Source organism: Aplysia californica, unplaced genomic scaffold, assembly GCF_000002075.1.
Source record: "Aplysia californica isolate F4 #8 unplaced genomic scaffold, AplCal3.0 scaffold01473, whole genome shotgun sequence".
In the NCBI taxonomy this organism is placed as follows: domain Eukaryota; kingdom Metazoa; phylum Mollusca; class Gastropoda; order Aplysiida; family Aplysiidae; genus Aplysia; species Aplysia californica.
In genome coordinates, this window is record NW_004798743.1 from 18,410 (window position 1) to 40,247 (window position 21,838).

The window sequence follows — 21,838 nt, forward strand, 5'->3', positions numbered from 1 at the left end:
GGAGGGAGTATGGGGTAGGGGGTGGAGATAAAGACAATGCTCACTCACTTCATAAAATACTTGAAGGTTTCAATGAAAAATTATTTTTTTTGTAAACAGCGTCACATCTTAATGGTTTTGACAAATGATCAGTTTTAAGTTTAGAATTTTCAGAATAATTCCATTCACCGCCTCAAAATAAGTCCAAGCAGGTGCTCTGGTGTGGTTTGCTCCTTCTTCCTTACCAAACATCTGTCGTCCTTATCTCTCCTCCGTCTTTTTCTTTGCATGTTTATCTCTAGTAGTAACACCTCTAATCTTCAGCATTTATACGACCTATTTGAGTTGCAAGTGCTGCAAAACTCTCACACTCAAACAGTCTGGACTTCTCTGTTGACATCCACCCCTTGGGACTCATATGACTTTATGCAATTGCGAGCACCGTAAAACCTTACTATAAAAAATACAGGGTTTCTGTCATGAACTCCCCACCAAATTCAAGGAGATTTCAAGGAAATATTTTTAAAATTCAAGGAGATTTGGTCAAGAAATTCATGCCATTTTCGACGGTGCACCAAGAGCAATCCGACAAAAATTTTGTTCATGTCCGATCCGACGCAATTCGAGGAGTTTTCAAGGAGGTTCCTCAAACTCAAAGATTTTTTAAGGAGGTTCCTCAAATTCAAGGAGTTTTCAAAGAAATTTTCCCTTGAATGCAAATTCAAGGAGTTTTCAAGGACTCCTTGAATTCCAGGAGGCCGCAGGAATCCTATAAATGACATAACAAACAACGTAACCCACCTTCCCGTTGAGCAGCTGAACATACACAAACACTCGGGCGGAGAACTTGCTCAGGACGAGCGTGGCGCTGGACAAAGTGGTGCGGAAACGGAGGCTGAGGTCAAAGTGAGGGGAGAGAACCTCCTCCATGACGTAGTGGCTCTTCTTGAAGCTGATGACGGTGGACATGTCGCAGTTTCGCCCCGTGTAGCCGGGGTCACACACACACCGGTACGAGTGCTCCTCGGGGACTTCTGAGACCAGCACCGGAATACATTCGCCATATCTGGTTGGTGGAGGGAAAAAAAAGTTTGCATAAAGACGTCGGTTAATCGTTATCTTCATATCACTACTAAAATATGTGTCACGATGCGGTGAAATCAGGCGCTTGTCAATTTTTGGGCGTGTGGAGTGATTGGTATCATCTGAAAGCTTATTCATTTACATTGCTGTCAATGAAAAAAGTACCCTTTTATCTTGAATAGAAGTCAAGATGCTAGTGACTGAAGGAGGTGGGGTCGCCTGGTTTCAGCAGTAAAATTAGCGAAAAAATAGCCGCTAAAGGTTGGTAACTTCAATAGCTTGAGAGTCCTTGAAAATTGAAAATTGTCATATTTTGTGGCTTTAAACATTTTTGAGTAAAACTCACATGTTTGTTTTTATATCGACATAAACAAGGTGTTCAGTCAAAAAACAAAAACCACAAATTTGATAAAAATTACCAAACGGGCAGAAAAATGCCTGTTTCTTCAATTTCATTATTTTGACGAGGGCCTGATTTCCCCACGATGCCTCTCATATTCTCCTCTGCAGTTGGATTGGTCATCGTCAGAACTGACGGACAGGCTATTGCTATTATTATTATTATTATCATTATCAAAAACTTTGAAAGTTACAAAGTAAGGTAATTCACTGTTTAAGGCCTTTGGCCCACATCACATCACATAAAACACCCATTTATTAAATAAAGTTTCCGAAATGAAAAAGTACAGGTTGTGCACATATCTCTTCTCATGGGTCGAACATTTTCAAACTACTACACTGACCTGCAATTCGAAGCGCCCTGGCAACCCTGCAGGAATGTGGTGCAGTTTTTCCCGCCATAGTTCCGCTGATTGGCTCGCGGCACGGGACACGTGCAGTTGTAGTCCGCGAGCATATCCTGGCACTGGCCGTTGTTCTTGCAAGGGGAGAGAACTGCGCACTCGTCGATCTCCGTTTCACAGAGGTCCCCTTCGTATCCCGGCGCGCAAGAGCAGTCAAAGTCGTTGAATTTGTCAACACAAGTCGCGTGATTCTGGCACGGGTCTGCGGCACATTCATTTATGTCCACCGAGCAATTTTTGCCTGACAAAAACAAAGACAAACATCAACTGACCTCTGTGCTAGGCTGAACTACTTAAAAAGAAAAATTTTAATAATACAATCGCATACTCTACTTCTTTATTATTCAGTCTCTCTCATTCTCTCCCCCCCCCCTCTCTCTCTCTCCTTCTCTCTCTCTCCCTCTCTCTTTCACACACACACACAAACACACACACACACACTCACCTGTAGCCCCCGGCACACACACACACAGGTATCCGGCAGCCTTCTCAAAGCTGAAGTCCACAAAGTTGGGGTTTCCCATGTCGTAGAGACTGACATCAGAGTACTCCAGACAGGTACTGTTGTACCAGCACGGCTTCACGGCGCACTCAGGGATGTCCACATTGCACGTCTCTCCCGCGTACCCGGGCAGACAGCGACAGGTGAAATTCTAGACGTGAAATGTCGGTTAAAATACAGAATACCATAACGACAGGTGAAACTCTGCACGAGAAATGTCAGTTAAAAGTTAAAATACAGTATGGCACAAAGACAGGTGAAATTCTGGACGAGAAATGTCGGTTTAAGTACAGTACTTTACTTTAACTTTTTACTTCCTCTGGTATCCTTAGGATGTCGAGGGGAGGTGCAGGTTTCGGTCCTGTGCTAAGTATTAAGTACAGTATCGCGCATATATGTTAAGGTTGAATTCTGGACGAAAAAATGTCGGTTAAAATACAGTATACCATAACGACAGGTGAAATTCTGCATGAGATTTGTCGGTTAAAATACAGTATGGCGCATATATATATAGAGGTGAAATTCCAGATGAGATATGCCAGTAATAGTAGAGTATAAAACAGCCACAGGTGAAATTCTGGACGAGATATGTTGTTTTACGTACAGCATACCACAACGGGTGAAATTTTGGACAAGAAATGTCGGTAAAAGTACAGTAGGCCTATAGCAAAACAGCAGGTGAAATTCTGGACGAGAAATGTTGCTTAAAGTACAGTATAGAACAGTGACAGGTGAAATTCTGGACGAGAAATGTCGGTTTAAGTACAGTATGGCACGTATATATATAATAATATATAGAGGTGAAATTCTAGATGAGATATGCCAGTAAAAGTACAGTATACCATAACGGCAGGTGAAATTCTGGATGTGAAATGTCAGATTACGTACAGAATGGCACATGTGTATAGAGGTGAAATTCTGGATGAGATAAGTAAGTAATAGTATAGTACGGTACAGCAACAGGTGAAATTCTGTACGAGAAAAGTCGGTTTACATACAATATCTCTTCTCTTCTCTCTCTCTTGCCCTTTTTTTAACTCCCAGTGGAGCACAGGCCATCAACAGCATTACTCCAGTGAAGCCTGTTCTGAGCATCCTTTTCTATCTGTTTCCATGATGTCCCCGCTTTTTCAATTTCCGCTTGTACTGCTTGCCTCGATGTCATCTTTGGTCTTCCCTTCTTACGTTTTCCTTGTGGGTTCCATGTTAAAGTCTGCCTGATGATGCTTGACGGGGGTCTCCTCAGGATGTGTCCAATCCATTTCCATTTCTTCACCTGTATGTCTTCCTTTATTGGCCTTTGGCATGTTCTCTCCCACAGTTGAGCATTAGTGACTCGACCGTACCACTTGATCCCCACTATCCTTCGTAGGCATCCATTTACGAAGCTCTGCAGTTTCCTTGCTGCTGATGCTATGAGCCTCCGTGTCTCTGAACCATACAGTAGAACAGTCTTCACATTTGTTTTGAAGATCCTCAGCTTTGAAGATCCATGTTTCTTCCATGCTGCTATCCTCGCCTTGTGTTTCCAACGCTTGGAACCTGTTCTTAACTGCTACATTAAACTCCTCTCTTGACGATGGCTCTCTCAGAAATTCCATTTTGTACCGGTACCTATGATTATTGACAATTCCCTGTCTTCGCTTTAGTTTTAGTCGGATTGTTGAAATGAGCAGATGATGCACCCCTGTAAACTCTAACATCCCTTATTGATCTCTTGAATTTCTTGTTGACACATATGTGGTCAATCTGGTTTTCAGTTTGTTGGTCTGGCGACACCCATGTTGATTTGTGTATCTGTTTATGTGGGAAACCAGTCCCTCCTATCATGAGCCCATTCGTTGCGCATACAATATGGCATAATTATAATAAATAGCATTTGTATAGAGCATACCCCGGCTCAACAGCAAGCTCTATGCACTTTACACTATATTATTACCCCAACGGACCATAAAACACTCAGAAATATTCATCTCAGCTACCCGGGAAGCATTCAGTGCAAGCAGCTGATTAAGCGCTCAAACACTAATGAACTGACAAGATCTTTCGCTGTCTATAGCTGGGTACCCATTCTCACTTGGGTGAAGTGAGGAAAATTCGAGTAAAGTGCCTTTCCCAGGGACACATCGTCAAGCTCCTGACGAGATTTGAACTCATGACCTCACGAGAGCCTATTCACTAGGCCACCGACGCTACAAATAACAGTTTTAGTTTTAGTAGAGGTTTAACGGCGCTCGCAACTGTATAAGGTCATATGAGCGCCAGAAGATTAGTGGTGTTACAAAAAAGTAACAAACATAAAAAAGAAGAAGGGGAGATAAGGACGATAGATGTTTGATAGGAAAGAAGGAGCAAACCCCACAAGAGCACCTGCCAACCACCCACCCAATGAGGTCATATAGTATAAAACATCTACATTTTAAAAAAGCTAAAGACGGACCAACCTTGACACCGTCAACGCAAGTTCCTCCGTTCACACAGGGAAACTCGACACAATCGTCGATATTGTGCTCGCACTGGTCGCCGAAGAAACCTGTGTCCGTGCAATTGCAGCTGAAGCTAGAAAAAATTACAAAAAGCAAGTTTGAGTCTTTTAGTTTAGTTTTAGTATGAGTTTTACGGCACTTGCAACACAATAAGGTCATATAAGTGCTGAAGAATGGATGTGTTACAAGAGAGTAACATACACAAAAAAGAGGGAGGACAGATAAGGACGATAGATGTTTGATAGGAAAGTTTTCGTTTTAGTTTTAGCGAGGAAAGAAGGACCAAACCACACTAGAGTACCCGCCAACCACCCACAGTTTGAGTCTGAGAGAGAGTTTTACAGAACTTGCAACACAAAGTGCTGAAGATTAAAGGTGTTACAAGAGAGTAACAAACACAAAAAAAAAGAAGGAAGAGAAATAGGGACGATACATGTGTGATAGGAAAGAAGGAGCAAACCACACTAGAACACAAGCTATCAACCCACAAAAAAAATCAAGACATACACCACAGGGTAGATAATGGTTTAACATTTTATGGGTTTGATGTACCTGTGAAGAGAATAGGGTGAATTAAGAGGCACGCAAGGAATCCATAAAAAGACAGAAAATAAAACAGCTATCAATAAAGAGAATCTTGAGCTCTTTGCATACATTTGAATGGATCATTCTGACAACAATAGTATATAATACACATGAGACACATGGAAACAATACTTTTCTGCAAAAGAACAATTTCTGTCAAACTATAAAAGATTTCCATCTCAATATATTAGCAAAAGATAATTCCCTAATACAAACTAAACCCTTCAAATAAAACAGGGCAATCTTCCATATGTTTATGTGTTATTCACATTTGCTGGATTCCAGTAATAATGTAAGGGTTAAGGTTGGACTTGGGTAAGGGCAACAGTTAGGGTAAAGTTATCCTTACCCTACCAATACCCCCAATCCTAACCCCAACCATAACCCTAACTTTATTACCCGAACCCAGCAAATGTGGAATAAAACGTGCACATTTGGAACATTTCCCAGCGGTGCTCCTTTGACTACAGTGAACGGCAGAAACTGGAGACAATCATTGGTCAGTCTTCCGTTTTGTCTGTTCATTCATACCAAAACTAGAGCAAAGCTAGCAAAGCTAGGCTTTCTTCCAGATCTGCAACTTTTCTTCACATTTGCTCGATACAGGTAATAAGGTAAGGATAAGAGTTAAAAGTTAATGTTAGAATTAGGGTTCGCGGAAGGGAAAGGGATAGGATAAGGATTACTCTTACCCAACCCATAACCATAGCCATAACCCTACCCTAATCTTTAATAAACTTATAAATCTTCACGCTCATTTGATAAGTGCCTAAATCATTTTTTGGCGTTTTGTAAAAAGTATCAAAAACAGTTGCACTTACAAAACAGACATGGCACACATATTTCTTTTTTAAAACATTTTATTTTGTTTTATCAAAATTCAAAGTTTAAAACAATACTTGACAGAAGTTTTGGGGAACTAATCAAATTATCTAGATGTGGCCATAGCTCAGTTTGCTCTCAGAATGACTTAGACAATTATCGAATGAGCGAGACGATATAATATAATATTGTAGGCATCATGCCACAATGAATCAAATCAATGTTTGAAGGTCTCCAGATAAAGCTGTTCTTCCAATAAAGACATCAAAGGCATCTCACATTGATACAGTTTTGTTATTTCCTTCCTATTTTTCAGTTGAAAAACAATGAGTGCCAAAAATATGGTTCTGATTTGGTCAGCTTCTTTTTTTAAAAAATCCTCTCAAAACTTCAAAAGTCTCTATCTATAATTTTTTATAAACTTCAAAAGCCTTTTTCTTTAATTGTCTCAAAACAAAACGACCAAAAAGAATACAGTTATGCACTTGTGGAAAGACGGTGATAATAAAAACCTTATCTTACATTTGCAGAACAAATACGCAAGATGCAACAAACAACAATTTAATGTCTCAGGTACCTTTTTACTGTTACGACATTTGTCAAGTCACAGTGTCACTAATCATGGCATGAACTCTTCACAAATGACACTCACAATACAGACAACATTTCAGCAATGAGGCAGTCTATACACACAGCAAATCTTGGTGCAGTCGTCAAAACAACACGGGCAACAAACAACACCGTTTGCAGTCAAGACCTCTTTAGTTTAGTTTTAGTAAGGTTTTACAGCACTTGCAACACAATAAGGTCATATAAGTGCCGAAGACTAGAGGTGTTACAAGAGGGTAACAAAGACAAAAAAGAAGGAGGGGAGATAGAGACGATAGATTTTTTTCCAGGAAAGAAGGAGCAAACCACACCAGAGCACCCAACAACACCCACTTCAAGACCTCTGAGCAACAAAGGAACCAGTGTATTCAATTAAAACAAGGTGCACAAAAGTGCATACAAAACTGAGCTTTCATTGGGAACTCCTGCATTGTGTTTGTTAAGTCAGACAGTTTAGTTTTAGTGCACGTTTTACAGCAATTGCAACACAAATAGGTCGTAGAAGTGCGAACATTAGAGGTGTTCCTAGAAAGTGGCATCTGAAAAAAAAGGAGCAGAGAGAAGGACCATATTTGTTTGAATTGAAAGAAGGAACAAACCACACTAGAGCACCTGCCAACCACCCACCCACCAACTGCCTACCCAAAATCTCTAGTAGTTCTGAAAAGTGGCACCCCTAACTGAAAGAATTTGGGGAAAGAGGATGGGAGGGGGAGGGGAGGGGGGTAGGAGGTGAGGGAAGGGTGAGAGGCCTACACACAAGCACTGTTTGAGCAATCCAACAATCGTGTCCGTGCATCCACAAAAGACTACAGCAAACGAAACAAGCAAGCCAGTACCAGGCAGAGATGGAACCCGAACCCACTGTAACATTGGGGTTCTGCAGTGACAGTAAACATTCTGGGTCTTGCCTGGAACAGTCAAACGTAGCGCTTACAATCAATCGGTCAAAAGTAGGGCCTACAATCAATCGGTCAAAAGTAGCCCTTTCAATCAAACAGTCAAAAATAACCCTTACAATCAAACAGTCAAAAATAGCCCTTACAATCAAACAGTCAAAAGTAGCCCTTACAATCACTCAGTCAAAAGTAGCGATTACAATCAATCGGTCAAAAGTAGCCCTTGCAATCAATCTGCCAAAAGTAGCGCTTACAATCACTCGGTCAAAAATAGCGCTTACTATCAATCGGTCAACAATGGACTCTAGAATAAATCAGTCAAGAGATGGTGGCTCGAGAATCAACCAGCCAATCAGTCAAAAGTGTTCTATTGCATCAATGAATCAAAAGTGGGCTGACCCAGAATCAATCAACAGTGGTCTATTGAACCACCTAGTCAAAATTAGCCTCTGAAGTCAGTAAGTTAAAAGCAGCCTCTGTGATCAGTGAACTGAATAAAAAGTGACAGATAATCTAAAAATCCACACATCATGTACTGAGTTTGCTTTGATAAATGTTTTACGGCACCTGCAACACAATTAGGTCCTATACGTGCTGAAGATTAGAGGTATTACAAGAAAGTAACAAATACTAAACGAAGGATTTTTCCAACTACAAGCAATAACTAAAGCAGCTTTGTGAGCAATGACAAGGAAAAAAAGAACCCATGATCCTAGAGCAAAAATAAGCAGCAGCTTTCCATCGGTGTTTTATGTTCATTACCAAGCGTTACTCCAAACATCAGAATTATCAATAAGCAAACATAGCTTCAAGAGACAAAAAGCAAATATAAAGAGAAACTCGGGATTTGCAAAATGCAAATCTAGTTCATTATCATATTGAGAAATAAGCATTATCCATAAGTGTTTATTGAACGACGAAAAAAGTGCTTGCTCTAAACAAGAAAATTGTGAAACGGTACATCTATATTTAAAAGTTGCAAAGATCATTCACAGCTAAACAAATGAGAATTTAACTCGTGAATATAAGGCACACTTTATAATGTAGATAAAAAAAGAGTCAGGGCATGAATCGAAGATATACTTTCGAATGTAGATCAATAAAAAGTTGGGATATGAACTGAAGATATATTTTTGAATGCAGACAAATAAAAAGTCAGGGTATGAATTACAGACAAACTTTGGGTATGAATTGGGTTGAAGGGTAGGACGGATTGAGGAATACAGTTATTGTTATGTAGATAATTTGGAAAAGGAAGGAGGAGGGGAGGGGAAGGGTGTGAGAATATAAAAACATAAACAGTGAGGAGAATATTCCATTTCAGATTATCCAAACCACAGGAAAAGTCCCTCGTAGCACATTTACAACAAGGTAAAACAACTTGAAGAAGTCTTGGTTCAAGCAAATAGCAGATGAGAGCTTATGATGAATATATATGAAAGCGACAAGCAAATTTCATTGGACACACACAATGCCGAAAGAATTATTGAAGAATAATGTAATAACAGACAAGTTTGATGGAAAGAGAGGTAGAGGCAGACAGAGGGAAAAGATACTGGACAAGTTGACAACATGGCTGGGAGCAGCAAGAACAACAGACACCATCGCTGCAACCCAAGACAGATGGAAGTGTAGGTCCATGATTGCCCACGCCAGTTGGCAAAGCACCGGTTGATGATGAGAACAACTTGTATATACAGTTTGTGAATAATTGAGAACAGTAGGTCAGCTGTACTCACTTCTGGAGCAAGTCGTCACACTGGCCACCGTGCAGGCAGGGTTCCGACTGGCAGTCGTCGATGTTGACAGAGCAGTTGAAACCTGTGGTGCCCGGCACGCACTCACACGTGTAGCCGTTGACACCGTCGATGCATGTGCTGTTGTAGTCGCAGGGTTGGGGAGCACACTCGTCGATGTTGATCTCGCAGTTGTCTCCTGGAGGAAGGGGGGAGAGAGAGGAGGGGGAGGGAGAGGAGGGGGAGGGGGAAGGGGAGGAGGGGGGGTTATGAGTAATGTTTTAGTAAGAGTTTTACAGCACTTGCAACACAATAAGGTCATATGAGTGCCGAAGATGCACTCATTTTGTCAGCACACTTCTCATAAATGATACATCAATTTTTGTTTAATATGAAAAATTCTCTGAACCAACCTGTGTAGCCAGGAGCGCATTCACATCGCCGCCCTACCAGCAATGGTACACACGTCCCTCCGTGCTGACACACCTCGGCGCCGTCGCAGTAGGAGCGCGTCGTCTCGCACAACCGGCCTGTAGAAGAAGGAGGAGAGAGGACATCCGGGACTTTAATAAGAAGGTCAACAAGTCAAAGGTCAACGGCTTTCGCATTTATTGTACCACGACGCGATGGAATCAGGCGCTCTTCAATTTTTTGGTAAGTGGAGTTACTGGTATCATCTTAAAGCTTGTTTGTTTGACATGTTTTCAGTAGAAAAAAGTACCTTTCTATCTTTTTTTTTTTTTTAGTAAGCGTTTTACGGCACTTGCAACACAATAAGGTCATATAAGTGCCGGAAATTAGAAGTGTTACAAGAGAGTAACAAACAAAAAAAAAAAGAAGGGGAGATAAAGATGACAAATGTTTGATAGGAAAGAAGGAGGAAACCACACAAGAGCACCCGCAACCACCCACGTCAATTTTTGGGCATATGGAGTTACTGGTATCATCTTAAAGCTTGCTCATTTGACATGTTTTCGACTTTAAAAAAGTATCTTTCTATCTATCTTGAATAGAAGTCAAGATATTTGTGATTGCCTGGTTTCAGAGGTAAAATTCTGGTAACTTTAATGGTTTGAGAGTCCTTGAAAATTGAAAATTTACATATATTTTGTACCTTTAATCAACGCTTTTCAGTAAGATCCACATAGAAATGTGTTTTTATATGGACATAAAAGGCGTTGAGCCTCAAAACAAAAATTCTATAAAACTGGCTAGCCTAAACTGTAGGAAAAATGCCTGTTTCTTTGATTTCCTTATTTTGACGAGCGCCTGATTTCACTACGTTGCCTCATATTTTTCGGAACAGAGCCTATACAGCAAACCCTTGACCAGAAAAACCCCCAACATTTTCTCTCTCTTTTTTCCTTTTCCATCTCAACAAGTCACAGTTTTCTGTTCCATGGATCTGGATTTTTTTCAGCGTTAACCTAATGAACTTTGTTTCCGTAAATTTTCCAATTTGGAAGTGAATGACATATACATAACACTACATGTGAGATGAATAAATAATGTTTAGTTTTAGTAAGAGTTTTACGGCACTCGCAACTGCATAAGGTCATATGAGCGCCAGAAGATTAGAGGTGTTACAGAAGAGTAACAAACATAAAAAAAGAAGAAGGGGAGATAAGGACGATAGATGTTTGATAGGAAAGAAGGAGCAAACCACACCAGAGCACCCGCCAACCATCCACGAATAAATACTGTAAATACTCTGTTATTATAATATATCGAGAGAGTAAAAAGGATTATACAGACATATTTGCTTTTTTTTTTGTTTAATTCATAATTTCAGTCCGATATCCAGCATAATGATGCGTGGTTACAATTACACGACAGAAGCCACAATGCCCAAGACAAAAACGAGACAAATGTGAAGTTTACCAAAGGGGAAATTCCCGTCCTCCGTGGGCATGTCCCCGCAGTCGCAGATAAACTTCCCAGGTGGCTCGTTGCGACACGTGCTGCCACCCTGACAGAACGGCGGGTCCGTATATTCGCACTCGTTGATGTCGATCTCGCAGTTCTTGCCTGTGTAGCCCGTGAGGAACAGGCCTTTCTCTCCGATCAGGCTGTAGTAGGGAATAAGAAGTTTAGTAGCTTTAATAACTTAGTTTTTTTGTTTGTTTTTAGTAAGAGTTTTACGGCGCTCGCAACTGTATAAGTAACTTAGTTTTTACGGCACTTGCAACACAATAAGGTCATATAAGAAGTACCAAAGATTAGTGGTGCTATGAGAGACAACCAAACACACACAAAAGATGGAGGAGAGATCAGGACGATAGATGTTTGATAGGAAAGAAGGGGCAAACCACTCCACAGCACCTGCCAACCACCCACTTGTAGGAAATAAAGACAGTAAATTGTGTGAGGGCTCAGAACGGTGACGAAGTAAAGCACATTGACATCAGAATCATTATTTTTTTAAGTTTTAGTAAATGTTTTATGGTACTTGCAATACAATAAGGTCATTAAAGTGCCAAAGATTAGAGGTGTTATGAAAGAGTAACAAACACAAAAATCAAGGAGGAGAGATCAGGATGATAGGAGGAAAGAAGGAGCAAACCACACCATAGCAACCGCCAACAATCCATTTTCAGGAAATAAAGAAAATATATTATGCAAGGGTTCTGAATGGAGACAAAGTAGAATCATTATTTTGTGATGGGGACAAAAATTAACTAGACAAATTCTCTTTACTTCTCACAAAAATAACACACAGTTGCAGTTTTTGTATGTGAGAGTGTGAGAGAAGAATAAAATCTTATTATTATTATTATTAGCATTGTAACTCCACACAACTAAATTTACCTAAAAGGAATTTAACTCTGTTGAATTTATGAGACAGCGATATCACAGTTATGTCCCTTGTCTCACCAAAATTAGCCATTGACTGCCCTTACTGCCAATATCTCTGATGTGATACTCACGTCTCATGTCTATCTCTGATGTGATACTCAGTCTCGGATCTATTTCTGACGGGATACTCAGTCTCAAGTCTATCTCTGATGGGATATCACTGTCTTTTGTTCATTACATCCCCTACTTCTGATGTGATACCTATCACTGTCTAATGTCAAGTAAATCCAATATTTCTGACAGGATAGCCCACTCAGTCTCACGTCTATCTCTGATGGGATATTCAGTCTCACGTCTATCTCTGATGGGATACTCACTGCCGAATGTCCACCAAATCCTGCTCGCAGTCACACTTGTAGTCCCCGTAGCCCACCTGGTGGCAGGTCTCGTTCTGCACGCAGGGGTTGGGCTCACACTCGTTGATGTCCGTCTCACACTGGGCACCTGTGAAACCTGGGACAAGGGGAGAAGCAATGTTTTATTTTTTATTTTATTTTTTTTTGGTAAGTGTTTTGCTTAGTTTAGTTTTAGTAGAGATTTTACGGCGCTCCCAACTGCATAAGGTCATATGAGCGCCAGAAGATTAGAGGTGTTACAAGAGAGTAACAAACATAAAAAAAGAAGGAGGGGGAGATAAGGACGATAGATGTTTGATAGGAAAGAAGGAGCAAACCACACCAGAGCACCCGCCAACCAACCATAAGTATTTTGCGGCGCTCACAACTGCATAAGGTCATTTGAGCGCCAGAAGATTAGAGGTGTTACAGGAAAGTAACAAACATAAAAAAGAAGGAGGGGGAGATAAGGACGATAGATGTTTGATAGGAAAGAAGGAGCAAACCACACCAGAGTACCCGCCAACCAACCATAAGTATTTTGCGGCGCTCACAACTGCATAAGGTCATTTGAGCGCCAGAAGATTAGAGGTGTTACAAGAAAGTAACAAACATAAAAAAGAAGGAGGGGGAGATAAGGACGATAGATGTTTGATAGGAAAGAAGGAGCAAACCACACCAGAGCACCCGCCAACCAACCACAAGTGTTTTGCGGCCCTCCCAACTGCATAAGGTCACATGAGCGTGCCGAACACACCAAACATTTTCAGTTGGTAGGAAACTTTGAATTTTGCTTGGGTGGCGGCCGAAGCCCACTCTTGTTGATTTTAGACAACCAACGGATCTTTAACGCACGCAACTTGCACACGGGACCTCCGAGATTTTTCGGCCTTGTCCGAGAAGGCGAGGGGTAGATTATTCCTACCAGAAGATCTAGGGTGTGGCTGAAAGACAGCAGAAGAAGGAGCAAAGGAGTGGTAGTATAAAGGCTGCAGAGAGAGTTAGGAGCCCAGAGGAGGGGGCAAAGTAGGTGAGGGGGTGGGGGCAGAAAGTGGAGACGAAATAATGTTTTAGTAAGAGTTTTGCGGAACTTTCAACACAATAAGGTCACATGAGTACTGAAGATTAGAGGTGTTACAAGAGAGTAACAAACACAAAAAAAGAAGGAAGAGAGTTTTTTAGTTTTAGTAAAAGTTTTACGGCACTTGCAACACAATAAGGTCATATAAGTGCCGAAGACTAGAGGTGTTACAAGAGAGTAACAAACAAACAAAAAAAGAAAGAAGAGAGATAAGGGTTATAATAATTATAATCAAAAGAAATTTACCTATAGGACAATGCTTTTGTCTTGTTTTTGTAGAGGTTTTACAGCACTCGCAACTGCATAAGGTCATAGGAGTGCCAAGGAGTGGGTGTCAACAGAGAAGTCCTTACAGGGAATCAGACTTACTCTGCTCACCTCTCTAGCTTCAACAGCACAAAGTCTGCTTCGACTATCAAGGCACCCCGGAAATAGTGGGTCACAAGAGTGTGACAGACATACAAAAGAAATAAATGGAAAATGACGATAGTTAGGATTAAGAAAGAAAAAGCAGCAGTACCCTGTTGCAGTTCAGGCACAGTTATGAGAATGACATTGATGCATCAGTCCATTTACAATTACAATTTTACTGTACATAAGAACATGATTAATGTCCCCCTTTTGGGAATGGCTTAAAGACACTTCAGTCAGTAGCACCGCCCCGGGGGGTAGACAAGGCTTTTGAATAACAGACAATAATCATAATCAAAAGAAATTTACCTATAGGACAAGCACAGGTGAAGCTGTCAATGCCATCATAACATTGCTGGAAGCTCAAGCAATCGTTGTTCAGACATTCGTTGATGTTCGTCTGGCAGTTGCTGTCAGTAAAACCTGGCAAACAGCTGCAAGCGTAATCCTGCCTCGGAGGAAGGGTGCTGCACGTCGCGTTGTTCTGGCACGGTTCGAAGGAGCAGGCGTCGTAAACGTCGGAGCAGTTCTTCCCCATCCAGTCACTGCAGAAGGAAACGGTCAGATTTAGACTTTATAGAATTACACGTAGTTCAGACATCTCATGCGATTACCAACACACCACCGAGCACAATGTGCCTACATCATTATTATTATTATTATTATTATCATCATCATCATCATTATTATTACTATTATTTTTTATTTATTTTAAAAATTATTTTTATTATTTTATTTTTATTATTATTATTATTTTAATATCATTATTATTACTATTATTATCATCATGATTACTGTAACACAGCTGTATCTGTGTGGCTAGTTCACCTGGTACAGTTACAGAAGTAGTCTGCCTCGCCGTCCACACACAGCGCCCCGTTGAGGCAAGGGTCAGGGTCACAGTCGTCAATGTTCTCTCCACATGTTGGACCTGGGGGGGGGGGTAAGTTTGGCGGGAATGTAGGAGTTGGTCGAAAAACTTTCATTGCAAAATGTAATAATAATAAGAAGAAGAAGAAAAAGAAGAAAAAGTATAAGAATATCAACAACAATAATAATTATTAAGGAAATAATAATGATAAAATAATAATAACAATAATAATAGTAATAATAGTAATAATAACAGAAGTAATAATAATAACAATAATAATAATAATAATATAAAAAAATAATAATAATAATAATAATAATAAATAATAATAATAATAATAATAATAATAATAATAATAATAATAATAATAATAGTTCTTCTATCAATGCCTGACAATGGCCATTGTAAAATGTTTTTTATAAAACAACAACAAAATCAGAACAATAAAAAACAAAATCCTTAATCCTAAGAAAATGACCATACTAAATGTGAATACACCTGTGTCAGATTTTATTCAAATAATAATTTTGTTGAAGCATTTGCAACATAAAGTGGTCATATAAGTGCAGAAGAATAGAGGTATTACTATAGAGCAATATACACAGAAAAAGAAGGAGGAGAGATAAGGATGATAGATATGTGATAGGAAAGAAGGTGCAAACCACACCAGAGCACCCACCAACCACCCATCTTTCTTCTAAAAAGATGAACATACAAACTTGAACACACCTGCACCAGAAAAAAAAAAATGAATTATAAAAAAAAAAAAAAAAAAACTGAGAAGAAACAAAAAAAGTATGAAAAGACTGCAACACTTTCTGAAGTCTGTTCAGTGGGTACAAACATATCGCGACCACAGTGCTTTCTTGTCCTATCTTTACATTTTTAAACAGTGAAAATGCGACTTCTTCTGAAGCTCACTCTTTGTTATGAACTGTTTTCACTATTTCTTGTCGTATCTCTATTTTTTTTAAACAGTGAAAATGGGACTTCTTTTTCAGCTCACTCTTTGTTATGAACCGTTTTCACTGTTATTAAAAACAGAGATACAACAAGAAAGCCCTAGAGTCGTCGCGTCGCGATATGACGGACTGACCTCTGAACCCTAGGCGGCAGGTACAGTTGAAGGCATTCCGCAGGTTGAGGCAGGTGGCTCCGTTTTCGCAGGGGTCAGGGTCGCACTCGTTCACGTCTGCCTCACAGAGCACGCCCGTCCAACCTGGCACACAATCACAGGTGTACTCCGCGACCTGGCACAAGGAAATACACACAAGTTTCTTTTAATCATTATAACATTCTCTACAAACTAAACATGATAAGAAAGAAAAAAAGGGATGTATTTGCTATTCTCCCCCCCATCTGCACAGTTGGCCCAGAAAACAGGGAAACATCAGATACAAATTTGTTTAATGTGCGGCAGACAACAGAAGAAACAAGAGAAAGATATTTGCTTATCCCCTCAGCACCATTAGATAACAAAGGCTGGAGTAAGTAAGTAAGTAAGTAGGTAGGTAAGTAGGTAGGTAAGTAGGTAGGTAAGTAGGTAGGTAGGTAGGTAGGTGGGTAGGTGGGTAGGTAGGTGGGTAGGTGGGTAGGTGGGTAGGTGGGTAGGTGGGTAGGTGGGTAGGTGGGTAGGTAGGTAGGTAGGTAGGTAGGTAGGTAGGTAGGTAGGTAGGTAGGTAGGTAGGTAGGTAGGTAGGTAGGTAGGTAGGTAGGTAGGTAGGTAGGTAGGTAGGTAGGTAGGTAGGTAGGTAGGTAGGTAGGTAGGTAGGTAGGTAGGTAGGTAGGTAGGTAGGTAGGTAGGTAGGTAAGGTAGTAAGTAAGTAAGTAAGTAAGTAAGTAAGTAAGTAAGTAAGTAAGTAAGTAAGTAAGTAAGTAAGGTAGTAAGTAAGTAAGTAAGTAAGTAAGTAATTAAAAAGTAAGTAAGTAAGTAAGGTAGTAAGTAAGTAAGAAAGTAAGTAACTAATTAAGTAAACTAGTCAACAAAAGTTAAGGAACGTACTGTAAAAACAGTGATATATTTGCATGCATTCTTTCGAGGTTTTACTTTAACTAGAAAAACTAGATATTGGTGAAATGTTACTCTCTGACTAATGGGCTTGTACACACCAGGGTTTGAAGTGCACGTGACTCCTGTGCGATGAGCTGGGGAGGGGGCAAAAAGGTCCAATGTTTTCCAATTATCGATTTTTATTCTCTAGCTCTTACCGTCAGAAAAAATTATGAACGCTCAAAAATCAGTTTTCAATTGCAAGATTCATGTCTCGTTAGTGACTTGCACTCGCTCATTTTCACTGTGGATACACGATTCTGCTGCTGTAGGGCTAAGCATAAACATGCCTCCTCGACAGAAATTGTCTGATGTAAACAGAGGACGATCCATTGCTTAGGTACAAGATGGTGTTTCACTCCGACAAGTTGCTACACGTCTTCGAGTGTCCGTTTCTGTCATTTCACGGCTGATTCAGCGTGCCAACGCCACTGGTAGTGCCCAAGAGCGACCCAGATCAGGTCGACCAAGAGCCACTAATGCAAGAGAAGACCGATTCATTCATAAACAAGCTCCGCAGTCGAGATACGCTCCAGAAAATCGCATTGCGGACACGGCTGAGAGCGGCAACTCGTGTTAACATAAGTTGTCAGACAGTACGAAGACGTCTTCATGAGTTTGGACTTAATGCACGTCGACCAGCAGTCCGCCAGCGTCTCACCCCAGTACACAGGGCAGCTCGTCTTGCCTTTTGGCGACGCCAAGTAAGATGGACACGTCAACAGTGGGCAAACGTTCTCTTCAGCGACGAGTCCCGGTTCTCTTTGCATCACAATGACGGCCGTATCAGGGTTTGGAGGCGACCCGGAGAGCGGCTCCTCGATGAAGCCGTCAGAGAAGTGATGCCTTTTGGAGGTGGTTCCGTGGTGGTATGGGGTGCTTTCAGTCTGAACCACAGAACACCTCTGTACCAAGTGCAAGGGAATCTCACTGCAATACGTTACCGAGATGAGATACTCCGTCCATTAGCACTACCTACTCTGCAACAGATGGTGCCACATGCAGTGTACCAGGATGACAACGCCCGACCTCATAGAGCGTTACTTGTCCAAAACTTCATGCAGCAGGCTGGCATCAACCGAATGGACTGGCCAGCCTGCAGTCCGGACTTGAATCCCATAGAAAACCTCTGGGATGAGCTGCAACGTCGAGTCAGAGACAACCACACCCCTCCAGGAGACGCGCAGCAACTGTTTCAGACGCTGTAGGCAGAGTGGCAGGGGACGCCTCAGAGAGTATTCACCAACCTCATAAACTCGATGAGGAGCCGGTGTACTAAGTGCCAGGACAATTGTGGTGGGCATACTCATTATTGAAATCATCTGAACTGTTTTGTTTTTGTTGCAGTCAGAAGTTAAAATAACTTCGAAACCGCTTGACAATTTTTGTGATTTGGGATTTTAACCCCTACCAAACTCAATTAACGTTTTAAGCAAGTTAAAATGGAATAACTTAATTTTCTTTTTTGGTACTTGCTATACACATGTTGATTAAAATGTGTACCGAATTTCATTGCGTGTTGAAGTTTGCTTTCGAAGTTATACACTTTTTCTCAAATGTTCCTTAATTTTTGTTGACTAGCTTAATTAAGTAATTCAGTAAGTATTTGAGTAAGTAAATAAGAAAGCAAGTAAGTAATTAAGTATGTAATTAAGTCATTAAGTAAAAAAGCAAGTAAGTAATTGAGTAATTAACTAAGAAAGTAAGTAAGTAATTAAGTAAGTAAGTACCCCGTCCGTGCAGTTGGCCTGATTCTGGCACTGGTGACCTTCACATTCGTTGATGTCGGTGCCGCAGTCTTTTCCGCTGTAGCCCGGCAGACACGTGCAGTTGTAGTCAGCGACGAGGTCTGTGCATCTGGGGGAAAACGCGTTTGTTCGTTTTTAGTTTAGTTTAGTTTTAGTATAGTTTTTGCAGCACTCGCAGCTGCATAAGATCATTTGAGCGCCAAGGAGTGGATGTCAACAGTGAAGTCCTTACAGGGAATCAAGCTTACTCTGCTCACCTCTCTAGCTTCAACAGCACAAAGTCTGCTTCGACTATCAAGACACCCCGAAAATAGAGGGTCACAAGAGTGTGACAAACATACAAAAGAAGTAGAGGAAAATGACGATAGTAAGGATTAGGAAAGAAAAAGCAGCAGTCCCCTGTTGTAGTTCAGGCACAGTTATGAGCATGACATTGTTTGATCAGCCCATTTACAATTCTACTGTGCATTAGAACGAGAAATGTCCCGCCTTTGGGAATGGTCTAAAGACACTTTAGTCAGTAGCACTGCCTCGGGGGGCACAAAACACTTTGACTTTGTAGAATGAACAAAGGTATGGTGTCTATAGGATCTCAGGCACAGTCACAAATATTGACAGAGAGATGATTTTTCTCCCTTTTTTTTTCAAGAATAACACACCACCAGCCCCAACAACATTAGAGAAGGAAAAAAGACAAAAACAAAGAAAGTAGAAAGGTACACAACAAGAAACACAACCCTCCCACCCCAGAAAAGGCCGAGAAATTAATCAAATTGGAATAAAAATTGACTTGAATAAATTCTTGATAAAAAATTAAAAATTTTAAGAATCAAAAGTCAATCAATCAGTGAATAATCTCTACCTCAGAATTACAAAGATCTGTCTGCTCAGTACCTAGTTTGGAGAAATTTGACGCCAAGGATTTTAAGTTTCACATCAAGTCACGTTTTTTCTATTGCAATTCTTTGAAAGTCTTGATAACATTTCCGAATAATCTTACAATTTTGATAGAGCATATAGAGCGTTCGATTTCTGATCTCATGGTCTTAGTATCTTGAAACGGCCAAAAATGTCAGATAAAACTTTGTCACTTTCAGGAAACGTAAAAATAGGTAATCAAAGATAGCATTTGTATAGCGCAAATCTCCGCTCAACAGCAAGCTCTATGCGCTTCACAATCTATACAATTACCCCAGCAGACCCGAGAGCATTCTGAAACAACCTCAAGTTCCTGGGAAGCATACAGTGCAAGCTGCCATATAGGTGCTAAAACACTAACATACTGACAAAATCTTTCATTGTCTATAACGTAATGATACCACAAAACTCACAGTGCATTATGCTGGCAGGGATCCGGGTCGCAGTCGTCGATGTTGACAGAACAGTTTTTCCCAGTGTAGCCCGGCAGGCAGGTACAGTTATAGTCACCCTGAAGGTCCTGGCACGCGCCTCCGTTTTGGCAGATGTGAAGGTCACACTCGTTGATGTTCTGGCAGTTCGGGTACGTGCCTGGAGATAGGTGAATAAGGGAGAGAAAAAAAAGGAAAAAGATATTTAACAGGCTGTTGAGGGAGGAAGATTTGACACATTATATTATCTTTGAGTCCTTGAGATATGATTAAACAAACAGTAATAATGCCCCGAAAGACTCTTTGAAGCTCTGGCAGCTGAGGTAAGTTCTTCGAGGACAACGAATGGGAAAAAAATATTTTTTACATATTTGATTTGTTCCTGCTAGAAGCAGATTTGACATAATATGTGTCACGACGCGGTGGAATCAGGCGCTCATCAATTTTTGGGCATATAGAGTTATTTATATCATCTTAAAGTTTGTTCATTTGTCTTGCATTTGGCAAAAAAACTACCCCTTTATCTGTATGTATGTATGTAGTATAGGGTTTTACGGCGCTCGCAACTGCTAAGGTCATATGAGCGCGCTCCCCTTTATCTGGAACTGAAGTCCAGATATTTGTAATTGAAGGTGGTAGGGTCGCCTGGTTTGAGAGATAAACTAGCGAGAAAATGACTGTCAAAGTGTGGTGACTTCCAAAGTTTGAGAGTCCTTGGACAGTGGATTCTTGTGCCTTCAATTAACGTTTTTCGGTAAAATCTACCCAGAACAGCATTTTAAAAGGACATAAAAAGTGTTGTGCCACAAAAAGAAAATTTGAAAAAATTACATAACACCCAGAAAAATGCCGTTTTCTTTTCTTTTATTGTTTGACAAGCGTCTGATTTGACCGCCTCACATATACTGTCTTTTGACATACAATCAATGTAATCAATTCTACATTTGGGAAGCGAGCCGACAAAATGAATTACTTTCCAGATTCCAACCTTCACACTTACAGGTAAAGTTTTTACAATTTATAAGTATGAAATAATAAAAGACAGGTTATAGTTAAAGAATATGGCATCAATAGAAAATCTACAAATTTGACCCAAATGTCAATTTTTGGCCAATTTCTCCATTTGTGGATTGCGAGAAGTAACTCATTTCGTCAGCACGCCTCACATTTGTAGGATAACAACAACAACAATCAACAACCGACCTGTGAAGCCAGACTTGCAGACACACAAGTAGTTGTTCAGCAGGTCATGACACTCGGAAATCTGTACGTCACACGGTTGCCCGACACAGTCGTCCACGTTGTCGGCACAGGTGGGGCCCGTGTAGCCAGGTACACACGCGCAGCTGAAGCTGTCCTGGCCGTCGGTGCACGTCCCCTCGTTGAGGCACGGATAGGACAGGCACTCGTTGATTTCCTGGACAGATTATGATGGTGGTGGTTTGTTAATTAGTTTGTTTGTTTATTTGTTTATTCGTTTGTTTATTTGTTTGTTTGTTTATTTGTTTGTTTGACATAACAACGGACATTCCGTATAGTATGGGAAAAAAAGTGTGTTTGCTAAAGTAAATTTTCACAAAATGACAAAATGCACGTCCCGTCGTTGAAGCACGGGTAGGACAGGCACTCGTTG

The 21,838-nt window shown here is 40.6% G+C and overlaps 1 protein-coding gene across 1 annotated transcript in view; it reads right to left on the bottom strand.

The window, feature by feature from the left end:
* The window catches only part of LOC101858382 (protein crumbs), a gene marked incomplete at both ends in the record, with an annotated part of 42,266 nt that overhangs the window by 9,532 nt on the left and 10,896 nt on the right, over positions 1 to 21,838 (bottom strand). The window contains 14 exon segments of the mRNA XM_005112894.2: positions 781 to 1,045; positions 1,806 to 2,106; positions 2,311 to 2,518; positions 4,812 to 4,926; positions 9,508 to 9,703; positions 9,918 to 10,034; positions 11,386 to 11,573; positions 12,678 to 12,813; positions 14,497 to 14,732; positions 15,016 to 15,118; positions 16,155 to 16,308; positions 18,839 to 18,965; positions 20,188 to 20,365; positions 21,409 to 21,622. Coding sequence (XP_005112951.2) covers positions 781 to 1,045; positions 1,806 to 2,106; positions 2,311 to 2,518; positions 4,812 to 4,926; positions 9,508 to 9,703; positions 9,918 to 10,034; positions 11,386 to 11,573; positions 12,678 to 12,813; positions 14,497 to 14,732; positions 15,016 to 15,118; positions 16,155 to 16,308; positions 18,839 to 18,965; positions 20,188 to 20,365; positions 21,409 to 21,622 — 2,538 coding nt within the window.